The sequence below is a fragment of the Mobula hypostoma genome, chromosome 7 (genome assembly GCF_963921235.1).
Source record: "Mobula hypostoma chromosome 7, sMobHyp1.1, whole genome shotgun sequence".
In the NCBI taxonomy this organism is placed as follows: Eukaryota; Metazoa; Chordata; class Chondrichthyes; order Myliobatiformes; family Myliobatidae; genus Mobula; species Mobula hypostoma.
Window position 1 is genome coordinate 150,779,121 of NC_086103.1, and position 14,738 is coordinate 150,793,858.

Here is a 14,738-nt window from a genome sequence, read left to right on the forward strand (position 1 = left end):
TTTAAGAGCCGAGAGATAATGTTGCAGCTATATAGAACCCTGGTTCAGACCCCACTTGGAGTACTGTGCTCAGTTCTGGTCGCCTCACTATAGGAAGGATGTGAAAACCATAGAAGGGTGCAGAGGAGATCTACAAGGATGTTGCCTGGATTGGGGAGCATGCCTTATGAGAATAGGTTGAGTGAACTCAGCCTTTTTTCCTTAAGAGTGCCAGAGGATGAGAGGTGGCCTGATGGAGGTGTGCAAGATAATGAGAGGCATTGATCGTGTGGATAGTCAGAGGCTTTTTCCCAAGGCTGGACTGGCTAGCATGAGAGGGCACAGTTTTAAGGTGCTTGGAAGTAGGTACAGAGGAGATGTCAGGGGTAAGTTTTTTTTAACGCAGAGAGTGGTGAGTACGTGGAATGGGCTGCTGGCTACGCTGGTGGAGGTGGATATGATAGGGTCATTTAAGAGATTACTAGACAGGTACATGGAGCTTAGAAAAATAGAGGGCCTTGGTAACCCTAGGTGATTTCTAAGGTAAGGACATGCTCGGCATAGCTTTGTGGGCTGAAGGGCCTGTATTGTGCTGTAGGTTTTCTGTGTAAGTCCAAGTCCATCACAACACCAAGGTTTCTGGTTTGGTTTGTGGTCAGTAACGACAGGGACTCTAAGTGAGCACTGACTTTTAATCGTTTTATTTTTTGGCACCAGAAACAATCATTTCAGTTTTCTTTGTTTAACTGGAGGAAATTTATGACTCATCCAATCAGTGATTTGTTCAATACAGCTTTTAGTGATTTTCTGTTTGCCATAGTCACTTGATGACATTGTTATATAAATCTGAAATTTCTTCATCATCATGGTTTAAACGGAAGTCGTTTAAAACCTTGACCAGAACAGTCTCAGTACTACGATATTGTTAAAATCCATATATTTGGTTAGTGCTGAAAAGCTATTAAGTTGCTGATAAACAACCTTTACAATGATTTTGCTTAAACATGGCAAGTTTGATATAGGCCTGTAGTTACTAATTACTGAGGCATCTAGGTTTTTTAAAAGGAGGCTTAAAAACTGCGGTTTTCAGGGCTTTTGGGAAGCAGTCTGTTAGAAGTGTTGACCATCTCCAGAATGTCTGGTGCCATGCAATTAAAAACATTTTTAAAAAAGGTTGTAGGTAAAATGTCAAGGGAACAAGAGGAGGATTTCAGGTGTAGCACAATTTCTTCTAAAGTGTTATAGGTTTGGACTGTCATCTTAAGTAAATTAGTTCTAAGTTAGTGACAGGATGTCACTGACTTCTGACCTGATGCAGAGACACTGACAGCATGTCTAATCTTCTGAATTTTGTCAGCAAAAAAAGTGCAAGGTTATTACATAGAAAGAAGTTCAGGTGCTACTGATATAGGAGGATGTGTGAGCTTATCAAGTGTAGAAAATAAGGCAGTACCAAAGTTTGTGGGAAAACTGCACTAAAAATCCTTATGGATTAGATGTCCATATTTATGTTGGGAATGAGTCTACTGGTAAGCTTTGCCACCAAGTTTGTTAGAAAATGTTGGATCATGTAAAGTTTGCCACCTTAAATAAAAGTATCTGTGTAATTAGTGAATACAAGAGGCAGGCAGAGTATTTATTTCTAATAATGGTTTGCAGGAACTCTGGTTGAGACGTTATATACTGATCCTGATTATTTTGGACATTTTGCTGCATTACCAGCTAAACAAATGGTATACTTTTACATATTCTACAGACATACAAAAATAATATTTTGCTTGCCTTTAAAACTGAAATCGACCTATTTGTGTGTTTTTAAAAAGGTGAAGCTTTTTTAAATGAGTTTGCTATTAACATTCTGATTATTAATTTACTTGCAGTTTTTACACAGTAACTTAAACAAGGAGTGTAATGCATTTGGTTTTGGACAACGCATGCTACCTGTAATTGGGGAGGAGGAAAATGAAGAAATTGAAGAGGTTGATCAGAGTTGTAGTAAGTCTTAATTGTTTTTCTCGTAAATAAACTTCTCTATGTTGTATTTCAAATGAAGGAATTGTTCAAAGCATTGTCTGTGTTACTAACATGTTTTGCAAGATGTTGAATCAGTTAGTTACCAATTGCTTTATCTTATTTGCTGAGTATTGTCTTAACTTCTAAATTTGACGGCTTCAAATTTTCTGGCAAAGAGACTTTGATAATAAATGTTGACTTTGGTTTTCTTTCTACTTTCCCTAGTATAACTGGCTAAGTGTTTCCAGTGTTTTCCATTATGATTTCAGATTTTCAGCATCTCTATTTTTTTTCTAACTTACAACTTTTTGAGGATGCAAGAACCTTCTTAATCTGATGCAAAATAGCAATTAAAGTCATTAAAGTGATATTGCATGCCACTGAACATTAGTTAATTGTGAGGAACCCTTCTTGAAATCACCAGCATCAAATGTTGAACTTTCAGAAGTTGTGCAAATTCAAATCTGCTGAATCTTAACCACTTTGGCACTTAAAGAAAATAATATAAACATCTTATCGTTGGCTTTTCAAAATCATTGTTTACAGACCTGCGGTATAAAAATAGAATAAAGATGTGCCATTTCAGACCGTGTGATTCCTAATCCCTTGAGAATGTACTTCTGTATGAAACCCTTTTTTCCTGGGTGCCTCTAGAAATGCGGCTCGTTAGCCCCTCACTAACTGCCACCAGACTCAGCGGTGAGAAAAGCACCTTTTCTGACTCCGTACACCTAGGGTAGATACGACATCCGTCCCACCAAACCCATGAGGTTCAGATGTCTTGCCCACCCAAACCCCAATTTGTGTGAATAATGTGCAACTTGCTGCTCCCATGCAATTTCCCAGTGGCAAGAAATAGCAGACCATACAGTACATGCAATTATAAAGAAAGTATTTTTTATGAATGTTAGCTTAACCAGTTATTAAAGGAAGAAAAAAAAACAAAAGGGCCCATCATAATTATCAAATGTGCACAGGTTGGAGCTCAAATCTTCCAGAAGCCTGTGTCCAATGTGCTCATGGCACCCACTCCTATTCACCGATTCCTGTTAGAACTCCTCCACTTTGGCTCCATCAAATTGCGCATTCTTGCCGGATTCTTATAGCCGGTTCACTCGAACTGCTTCTCTTTCCATCTCCTGCCGAAAAAGACCTCAACCCACCTCAGTGTCCGTTACAAAATCTCTCCCGCAGCTTTCTCTGGAACCTTCTCCAAGATCCACCATCCTGATTGGATGATACCACATTCCAAAGCATCCCTTATCTTTCATGGTAACCCAAACACTACCAGCAGAACACACTGCTTGTACAAAAGAACATTACATGAAGTACCCTGCAACACTAGCAGTAAAATCTTTAACCAGGAGTTACATGTACAATATGGATGAGGGGTTGGCCAGCGAGGAGGAGCAGTTAAAGTGGAGCCTGGTTCTGGCCTTGTGTATTCATGTACTGTAGATCTCAATATTGAAAGTGAACATGGAGAACTAAAAGCCACTGTGAACTCAAATGGCAATTCTAAACCAAAACTCGACAAAATCTTTAGCAACTTCTCGAAGTATGGTTTGATAATTATAGACACTTAAGGTTCTTGAGTTTTTTTGCATGCTTTTAAGAGTCTGATAATGGACTGGATAACTTGGTTAATGAGAGCAGAAGCTGTAAAGATGGAAGGCAAACGGTACCTGATGAAGTGGTATCTTTCACTGAGTATACACTTTTGGGACTAAGAGGAATAAGAACTAATACAGTAAAGAGAATGAACAAACTTGCAGTGAATAATTTTAAGGTAAATGCCATTAAATACTTAACATCTCATGATTCCTTCCAAAGTATTGCAGCTGAATCAGACTTTCATATGAATGGAGGATTCTCAAATAACAGGAAGCCTGTTGATCAAAAGTTGCATGACAGAAGCTCAGAGAAGTTTTCAGGCCACTGTATATCTTCAGTGTCTGAGTGGTCACATCTAAATTTCTCAGAACTTAATGAAAGCCAGATGATTAATGGAGACTCGGACAGTATAGTTCATTCTACAGATACATTGTGTTTGAGCAACACAGAGAATCTGATGTTTGTTTCAAGTGAAAAAGATAAAGGATCTAGTTGCATCTCTAATGAAGGAGTTGGTTCAATGGCACAGAATTTGGCTTGCTCTTCAGTATGTGTAACAATAGAGAATCAGTTTAATTATTGTGGAGTTGCTGAGAATTTCAGAGCAAATGATGAAAGCAAAAAGAATTCTAAAGCACAAGAAAAATCCAGTACTTCAAATCATACAGGTGGTAGATCACAATGGTCAAAACTTCCCAGTCGTGAAATTCTTCATACAAATTATTTGATAATTGGTAATTCACAGCAAATTTATTCATCTGATGACAGAAGATTGGGTTCAGGTTCTGAAAATGTAGCATTTGGATCTGTTCCTTCATGCAATATGGAAAGAACATGTGTAGAGGGGAGTAATTTTGAAAGTAAAATAAGCCAATTAAAGCCAATGATGGCCTTAAAAGATCACAAAGCCAGCTCTGCTAATAATTATGACAAGTCCAATCAGTCTGTAGTTTCTAGAAATACCTCGCTGGTTCAGGATACAGCGAAGTATCAAGTAGCTGGTGAAAACCATACTTTATTGTTTCTACTTTAAAGGGGTATTTAAGGAAATTCCTATACACTGAAAGATCCTTTACATCATGAAAGTAAGAACATCCCTTTGGGCACTGAGTTACAAATGAAAATACTGTTTCAACCTTTACCATCAAAGTCTTCATGCATTTCATCAGCCCAAAAATGTGGAAATCAGCAAAAGCCAGGTATAATTAATTTTGTGTTAATTTTTAATCTTCAATTTCAGATATTCTTATAAATTGAGATGATTTTAGACTAATTGCTCTAAGGAATCAATCAACTTTCTATTAGGTTCATAATTACATGATGCATTACTAGATTAAATTTTTAATTGTGTTTTTGTTGAATTTCTAAAGGCTTCTTTATATTCAAGTTCCTATTTCTATTCTTAACTCTTTTGTTGGACTTCTGAAACCATATAGTGAAAACAAAGGTTGATATAAGAAAAATATTGAAATAAAACAGTAAGCATTAAGTATTGACTAACCTGAGGACCTTGGTGTACATGTACATTGATTTATAAAGAAGACAGCACATATATTAAATTGTGAAGAAGGCACGTCAAATGCTGGCCTTCATTAGTTGAGTCATAGATGATGAGCAACTTCATAACACTTGGCAAACAAAAGAAAATCTGCAGATGCTAGAAATCTGAGCCCGATTCGTCGACTGTGCTTTTTTTCCATAGATGCTGCCTGGCCTGCTGATTTCCTCCAGCATTTTGTGTGTGTTGATAATACTTGGCCACAGGTTAAGTATTCTATGCATTTCTGGTTGCCACACTTTGGAAGGTATGAATGCATGAAGAGGTGCTAATGAGATTTACGAGGATGTTCCAGGGTAGAACATATTGACTATGATAAGAGCAAGTTAGACCTAGTTTGTTTTCCTTGGAGCGGAGGAGAAGGATGGGGAAGGGGTGCTGGAAGATTATAAAGGGCATACATAGGGTGGAAGGTGGGAAGTTATCCATAATAGAGATGTCTCTATTATTGGATAAAAAGGCATAATAGATGAGGGCATAGGTTTATGATCTGGCAATCTGAGGGCTAAATGAATGTCTTCGCTCAGATTGATTACAATCTATGTTGCACTACCTGAGAAGATAGAGAATGCGGGTATTCTCATAACATGTTAAAGTATCTGGATGAGCACTTTAATCATCGAAAAAGACTTTTTACCAATTGCTGGTAAATGGGATTCATATAAATGAGCATTTGATAATTGGTGTGGATATGGTGCTCTTAACTCTGACAACTGTACTGATGGAGCCAATAGCTCATTTACCAAATTTAACAATGAATGTGGGGTACAGTGGGGAAATACAAATTACACTGCAGTAGATAAATTATGTATTTTTGTGATCAATTACTGTTCTTGTGGCAGAGTGAATCCTGCTATCAGTATTATGAAAGTTAAATTGTCAAAAATACTTTAAAAGTAAAGTAACGGTGAGTGCTGGTCTGCAGTGCAGCATATTACTACATAGTGGACAGCAATAGTTTTAAGATTGATTTTATGAATTGCCTTGTTATAATTTGGTTTGCTTTAGTTACATATAACTAGAAGGAAAAAAGTGTGACCTTTTTCAAGTCCACAGGTGGGGTAGCAAGTCTAAGGGGTTTGAAAGTTGTAATTGATCTATTTGTGGTGAGCTTGCTATTTATAGGTTGGCCTGAAAGAGTTGGATTTCTGACAAGTATCAGTGGCTATATTTGCAAATACCAGCATTTAGCAAGTTCAGTACTTCGTGCATATGCTTGCTGTAAAATGCAGCAGTACGGTAATACTAGGCCTTGACAAATTTCAAACTCTGCTGCTGGGTTTTGAGTAACGACCAGCAATTCAAGATCAGCAAAACATTCAGATCCTGAGTCAGGCTACATTCTTGCATGATCCAGGACCTAATGCACACAGCAGGAATTGTAATGCTTCAGATTTAAATTAATCTGTATTACATTTTAAATGCCTCACTTTATTTTTATTTGTTTTTAAATTTTAAATGTTGTTTACTTCAGTTCTAGTTGTTTGAATGTCTTTGAATATAAGAAATACTTAAAACTACAGTTGTCCCTCAGTATCTGGGGGGGACTGGTTCCAGGACCCCCTGCAGATACCAAAATCCGCGGATGCTCAAGTCCCTTATATAAAATGGCGTAGTATTTGTAAATAACCTACGCACATCCTCCCATATACTTTAAGTCACCTCTAGATTACTTATTATACCTAATACAATGTAAATGCTGTGTAAATAGTTGTTATACTGTATTGTTCAGGGAATAATGACGAAAAAAGAAGTCTGTACATGTTCAGTACAGACGCAACCATCGTAACTCTACTGGGAATGCTGATGCTGTCTCGGCATCAGCCGATGCCGATTCTCCCATGATCTTTTAAGTCCTTGAGGCTGTAGCACTTTACATAGCTAGCCAGCCATCCCTTACTAGCCTTAAACTCCTTCCTCTCACTCACAACACAAGTAGCGAACGAACAAGATGCAAGGTGAACAATGCTCAAACAATGAGTGCTGGAGAGAGACTGAGGATCTGTGAAATGCTGGGAGGCTACAACAGGGTATGCCTACACATCACTTCATTTGCGTGGGTTCAGCATAGTGCTCAGCACGCGGCAAATTTAAGGTTTGCTTTTTGGAACTTTCTGGAACTTTTTTCCGAATATTTTCGATCTGCAGATGCAGAGCCCTCGGGTACGGAGGGCCGACTGTATTAGCAACCAGCAAAGCAAAGAGGCAGGGTTTCCTTCTTGAGCTTTTACAGACACTACTGTCATCCAGACATGCAGTTGAATTTTGGGATCTTTTTGTCCAGCAAATTTAGGATCTCTTCAGTCAGATTAGTTAAATATTCATATGGAGAAACTGCTGATTGCAATTCTAGGTAGGAATGGCAGGTTTGCCAGATCTATTCCACAATAACATCTCATGTGCCATGGATCAGTCTAAGGCGATGGAACCTGTAGCTAGCTTTGGACAGAAGGTCTTCAGCTCAAAGCAGTGTATGATTTGGTCTTGTTCTCATTGTCATGTGATGTGGTAAATTGGCTGAAACTCTGCTTCTGCAGTGATCGTGTCATCTGGTCTAAAGCGATTTCTAACCTAGCATTTATGGTTGAAGATGGGCTCTCACCTCTTTAATATGGATTGTTCCTGAAATAGCCTTTTTTGTTATCAGTTTAATTGTCCATTTTATTTGCAGTCTGATCTGGCAGGATTGCAGAGCTGTGAGCTGCTGTATTGTTTATGACCTTGCTTATTGCTATCGCATTGCTGCTTCCACTATTTGACATTCATGATCATTTTATAGTTTCACCAGATGAAATTTTGCATTTAGCCACACACTATGTTGGACAATTTCCACTGAATAAAGCCAGATTTTCTTTCCTTAAAGAGTGCATAATGATCATTTTTGTTTTAATACTTTCATGGAGAAAAACATTTGCATCATTGGTGAGGATGAGGCCCCTATTACTGTTAGAATTTCCTTTACTTACAGATTGAATTGACTTTATTTCTTACATCCTTCACATACATGAAGAGTAAAAATCTTTACGTTACATCTCCATCTAAATGTGCAATCATAGTAATTTATAATAAATAGAACAGTCAATGTAATATAGAGTACACTCAAATCAGCATGAGTTCATCAGTTTGATGGCCTGGTGGAAGAAACTGTCCCGGAGCCTGTTGGTCCTGGCTTTTATGCTGTGGTATCGCTTCCTGGATGGTAGCAGTTGGAATAGATTGTGGTTGGGGTGACTTGGGCCCCCAATGATCCTACGGGCCCTTAGGTTCACTTAGATCTTGTCTGTTCATTCAATGTGAATTGAGTGTCTAACGTTCAATTTGATTTTCTGTTTAGGTCTCGCCATTTTCAGAAAAAATGAAGATGGTGCTTCTCCTGAAAATATTTTGTGCATTGATTTCAATGAGACCAGTGGGAAACATGGTGCGGAAGCAAAACAAAGTTTACAAGATGGAAATCTGCTTTTGGACAGATCTGGCAAAATAGAAGATGACGCAACATATCAGTATCTTAAAGATGAAGCTGTTGATAAGCTATCATGTGCTTTTAATAATGACAGTTGTTGGGATAATTTTGTGACGCCATTGAACAGAAGGCCTTCTCAAAACAAGAAGCGTAGAATCTTCACCACAGCTTGTCATACAGTGGCTAAAAGGTTAAGCATGGAATCTGAAATGATGATGTCTAATAGTTTTGTACATGGTAAAGATGCAGAAGAGAAGCGTGCACCTGCAGTTATTAATTATGTTCAAGCAGAGAAGGTGAATGTGTCTGACAATACTGTTAAACAGCATAATGAGAAATCCTGTTTTGAACCTTTAGCTGATGAAAAACAAAGTTCTGTGCATCATGATGTCGGTGAAATCAAATTTAAAGACAATAATTCTCTTGGTCATCTTGACAATACGTGTATTACACCGTTTTCTGACCAGTTATCAACCAATGTAATAACCAGCACTTCAGTTATAATTCACACACTGTCATCTCATCCTTCCTGCAGGGTTTTACGTAAAACAGAACAATTTTGCTCCGATTCTGAAAATTGTAACAGAACTTTGAAGAATCAATCTAGTGTGTCTGAACTTCAAATAAAACCAAATATAGAAACAGTATCAATTTGTTTGAGCCAAGAGCGACATTTTGAGAGAAATCTTGTTGTGGAAAAGGAGTTGTTGAGTGCAAATCAAAAATCTGACTTGCATAATTTATTAGGAAGTGAAAAGGGCAAGTGCTCTGAAACAAATCTTGGCATTCAGAATAGAAAAATTGCAGTGTTGGCATCCACCTTGAAGACTAGAAAATTGAAAGCTGCCATCAGTGATGCATTCTTGGTTTCTTCAACTGTATTGCCTGAATATGAACTATATTGCAAAGACAACATACCTACAAAAGCCAGGAAAGTACAACACAATTTGTCCAGTTCTGCTCTATGTGGTCTTGGAATGCATTGGAGCAAATCATCTGAGTCAACAAGTAATTTGCACAACAAAACAAGAACAGATCTTCCTGCATCTGTTACCAAAACAGAATTGCATAAGCTAGCTGAAATAACCCTGTCTTCACACAACATTGAACCATATAAAGAAGAGAACACTGATAGAACAGAATTGAAATATGGAGGTCCAGGAACAGATTTAAATTCTGTAATAAAGAAGGAAATTTGTGCAGTTTTGGAAAGCACCAAGAACCTGATATCTGAACCTTATAATTATGGATCTTCCAATAGAGATCTTTCTGAGCATTGCACAAATTTGCCTACAGAAAGCTCCTCTCAAGAGAAATTATGCAAAAAGATTAAAAATGACAATCTAGAAGCAAATTCTGCACAGGCAGCCATCCTTAAGTTAGTCACTTCAAGAAATACATTTGAGGATCAAGAAGGTGATTGTCCAATCTCCTCAATTAATCCAGAAATTAAAACCAAGTCTCCTGAGTCCCAGATTAGCATGGAAGTGGTAAATCAGTCATCATCAACTTTGACAAAAATGCACACTTTTGATTCCTCTGTACCTTTAGCACAGAAAAATCTGGATGGCGACTACAAATATTTGACAGCTAGTCAAGCAGAAGATGTGAGCAAACTTTTCACTATGTTGGAGGACACCAATAGCCAATTTGAATTTACACAATCTGGAAAGGAGTCTGCAGTCAGTGATGTGGACAAGAGTACCCACTTGCTCATTGAGCAATTAGAGTGTACTCATCCATCTGCTTTGGATAAGAGACAGGACATCAATTCTGATGTTAATTCTTCAATAAAATTGAATAATAAGCTTTGTAACTCACAACCACTTACAAAGTTTTCAGAAACCCTGATTAGTTCTGAAATCTATCAGCAGACCACAGAAGAAATGGACAAAACCATACCAAATACACTTATTGCTTCCTTTGGCTTTATCAGTAAAAATAAAGAAATTACAGCTTTTACAGTACCAAAATTGTACATAAACTCATTGGACAGTGTTAAAATACATACAGACACAATGCTTAATAGTGTAAATCCACCTCTGAAAGATAAAGTGAGTTTTAAAGGGGACCAAGGAGGTTTTTGTACAGCAAGTGGAAGTGTGATCAAGCCCTCTGCTGAGAGTTTGAAAAAAGCAGAAAATATTTTCAGGGATATTGGCAATGACTTTGATAAAACTAGTGATCAAGTACTTGCAACTGATGCTTTAAGTTACTTATTAAGCAATTCTGTTTGTGGGTCTAAAGAGATAACTGAAGATTGTTTAGGTGATATAGAGGCTGTAAAAAGAAGTGAGTCAAATCTGCTGCATCCAGCTCTCTTCAATTTAAGCAGTAAAAATAGTCAGGATAACATCTTGCAAAATGAGAAGATTGTGAATAGTGATAGAAAAGATGATTTTCAGATAGATGGCACCAGGTCTGCCAACATACTGGAAGATGCTTCTCTACAAGAAACAATGTATTTATCCACTGAGCACAATGTCTTGGAAAAGTCTGATAGCATAGATGTTGTGAAACTTGGTAGAATGAAAAATACAGCTTGGAGAAAGTATATCCATCAATCTGATTGTGGTAGTGCAACTGAAAATGGGCATATGGAATTTGGTAGGAAGATAGAATTTTCTGATGATCACTTATTATCCAGACCTTCTGCTAGCCACATTAGGTCTTCAGATGAAGCTATAAATACTGAGGAGAGTAATGATCTTGCACGTTTCCAGATTGCAAATGGTAGGGGAGTCGGTGTCCCCAAAACAGACCTGCTTAAGACCAAAGACTGCTGCAATGAAAATTTGCAAAAGCCCAAGCTGCCTATAGGAATAGAAAAGAATGCCTCTCAACAACTTAATAAGCGGATGAATGCTTCTCAAATTCATTTAGGAAAAATTGATGCAGAGGAGCAATTATGTGATCAAAAACAAACTTGTCAGGCTATACCAAATCATTTGGTTTCTGCTGCATTTATAGCTCCAAATGATGAAAACTCTGAACCCTGTAACTCACTTAGAAATAGAGAAGAATTAATTCTAACTAATACACCGTTTACTGCAAGAGAAACTGCAATAAAAGGATTCCAAACGGCTAGTGGCAAGATGGTTAATGTCTGCAAAGCGTCTCTTGATAAAGCCAAAGCTCTATTTGCTGAGAAGGATCTTTTGGATGAAGCAAAACATACTATGAAAAATATTTCATCAGAATCTCTTCATGCAAGTAATAGCACTACATTGATTCAGAATGCTATTAAAAGTGGAACAGTGAAACAACTGAAAGATAATCACAGTCATGTGAATTCTAAAAGTCCTAGAAGGTTGCATGATTTTTCTAATCAAAGTGAGCATATATTTGATGATTTGGATCTAGATACTGATATAGAAATGAAAGGTTTCCAAATGGCTAGTGGTAAACAAGTCAGTGTATCAAAGGCAGCTTTAAATAAGGGAAAAGCATTATTTCTTGATGATGTTTGCAATAGATTTACAATTCAACATAGTTTTATGTCACCTGAAACATTTAAAAATGCATCTTCCAAGGGCAGTGCTTTAAATGACAACATTTTGGGGGCTAAGCCTCCACCACATAGGTTAGACAAGATGAATCAAGTGAATAGTCTTCTACCTAAACAGTGTTTAGCATATTGTGCTTCAAATGGTAGCAGTATATCTGTAGGTGAAGCAAACTTGAAATATGCAGAGGAGAAATATGTGGAAAGTGAATCTGGAGAAAGCAAAGTTTTAATTCCAAGTACCAGTGTTAATAACCAAGGTAATTTTACTGGTGATACTGTGTTTGAGCTTCCTCAACAGTTTCTAAAAAGAGGATCAACTGCCTTCAGCACAGCAAGTGGTAAATCTGTTCAAGTTTCAGAAGAATCTTTAAAAAAATGTAAGCAAATTTTTGCTGAAGTAGCAGTCAGTGAGGATGACTTTAAGATGTTCAGTGATAAAGTTGTGAAGTCCAAGGGGAGGAAGCATTCAGATAGCTCCTGTACAAAGGCATCACTTGGTTTCACCACAGCAAGTGGGAAACCAGTTTTAGTTTCTGATGTTGCTCTTCAGAAAGTTAAATGTATGTTAAAAGAATTTGAAATGAATGATAGTTCTCCAAGTAGCCCAAAGTCTGCAAAAAGTCCACCTTTTGATAAAGCTCAGCAATTACAATCATCAGCTACCTCCTCGCTGTTTTCTGATGCTATTGTGAACAATGAACATCAAGATAAGGGAGCTGCAGAGTTAACTCACAAAATATTGGATGACTGTCCAGAGAGGACTGCAAACATGCCAAATTCTGACCAAGTAGAATTAGACAAAAAGAAAATCAATGATCTTGAGGTTAATAGGCCTCCAAGAAATTTGTCTACATATTTTTCAAATACTTGTGTGCTTATGTCGGGATTTCAAACAGCTAAGGGTAAGGAAGTAATGGTAGAAGAAAACAGTTTAACTATGGCAAGAATTCAATTGGCTTCAAATAAAAATGATAAACTGAGCCATACTGCTGAGAGATCTAATACCCTTGCAGAAGGAAGAATTAATCCAGTTTGCAGTGCAAATCATGCTTCTACATCTGTTCTGTGTGAATTGAAAAGTAATTATGACGCACATCCCAAAGTACCAGAAGAAACTGTGAAGAGTTCCAAGGCGGCAATGGACCACAATGAACATTTGGATTTTATGTCAGGCATGCCATTCAGAGGCACCCATGCTTTCACAGATCAAATCATTGGACCTGATTTAAGAACAGGGAAGAGATCACGATTGGAGGAAAAATTTACAAAAGGTAAATTGTGCTAAATTTTGATTAAACTGTGTAGGATAATATGTTTGATTTTCATAAAGATGCAAAAATACATTAATTGAACAATTCTCCAATGTAAACCATGTATATTCTATATAGCCAGGGAAAGCTGATTGCTACAAATGAATCATTAACATTTCAACATTGTAGACCATCATTTCAGTATTTTAGAGAATAGTGTTGCTGCTGGATACTGAAGATCAGATAGCTAATGATCTTTACTAATTCTTGACTATGCATTTAGTTCTCCAAATTCAAAAATGTCTCAAAACCAACGACTTTGATTGTACTTCTAATTCTGTTTTTTTTATATTCTACCTTCCTGATTTTGTTTCATTTGTATCCATTTGGGAAGTTTCTTTGAATATTTTTGATATCCAGAATATAAATTTGAGTGATTTGTTCTTCAATGATCTATAAATTTTGCATGAACTCAAAATGCTTATGTAATGTAAGACAGTGTTGTTTCTAATTAACCCATGATTATTTATGTCCAAGGGCTGGGCATAATTTCTTTCTCCTCCCCATTTCTGTTTGCTATACCTACCTTCCTGTTCTGTTTTTTTTTAAACATCTGCTATCTTAATCTGTTTTAGTCCCACCATCCTAAACTGAATCCTGCTTGAAGTAATCATGGAAGGTCCTAATATTTTGCAGTAGCCCTACAACTTCATTTGGCCGATAATATTGATGTTATCCTTGGAGGTCACTTTTTCTTTATTATCCATTTTGTGATTCCTCTACCTGCATTATTGTGTTCTGTTGTTACCACAGGTTCGCAGATGTACTTGTTAAATATGTTGATATAATAAAGTTAATTGGTTCTCTTCCCCCCCCCCCAATTAAAGAAGATCAAGGAATTGAGAGCTGTATGGAACTGCCACAGAAGTAGAGGCTTCCTAGCTGCTCCTATTACCTTGTGATTTTTGCTACCTGGAAAAGTGTTACATTATTTCCATATTATAGTACTGTGGAATGTTCCACCTTTATAGTCAAAAGTTAAGTCGGGCTTGTCAGTTCAGAAACATGATTCTAGCTAAACTACTTTCAGGCAGCTGTCAAATGATTAAATTAATTTTTTAAAAATTCAGATGTTAGAAATCTAAAATAAGAATGGAAAATGCTGTAAGTAGTAGGTCATGCTGCAACTATGGAAGGAGAAACGGTTAATATGTCAAGTTGAAGATCTTTTGCCAGGATTCATTGAGTCTTCAATGAATTTTTATTTAAATGAGTTTATTTCTGTTTTTCAAAATCTCTCCCATACTGAAAGCTCCCCATTTGTTTTTGTTTGCACTACCCTATCGAATTACT

The 14,738-nt window shown here is 37.1% G+C and overlaps 1 protein-coding gene across 3 annotated transcripts in view; it reads left to right on the forward strand.

Moving 5' to 3' along the window:
* brca2 (BRCA2 DNA repair associated) overlaps window positions 1–14,738 on the forward strand; it is a 134,254-nt gene that overhangs the window by 48,858 nt on the left and 70,658 nt on the right. For all 3 annotated transcript variants that reach the window (XR_010018741.1, XM_063054285.1, XM_063054286.1), the window contains exons 9-10: window positions 1,860–1,974; window positions 8,499–13,406. Coding sequence is in view for 2 of the 3 variants with exons in the window: in XM_063054285.1 (XP_062910355.1) it covers window positions 1,860–1,974; window positions 8,499–13,406 (5,023 nt within the window). In the remaining variant the exon portion in view is untranslated. The remainder of the gene's footprint in view (window positions 1–1,859; window positions 1,975–8,498; window positions 13,407–14,738) is intronic.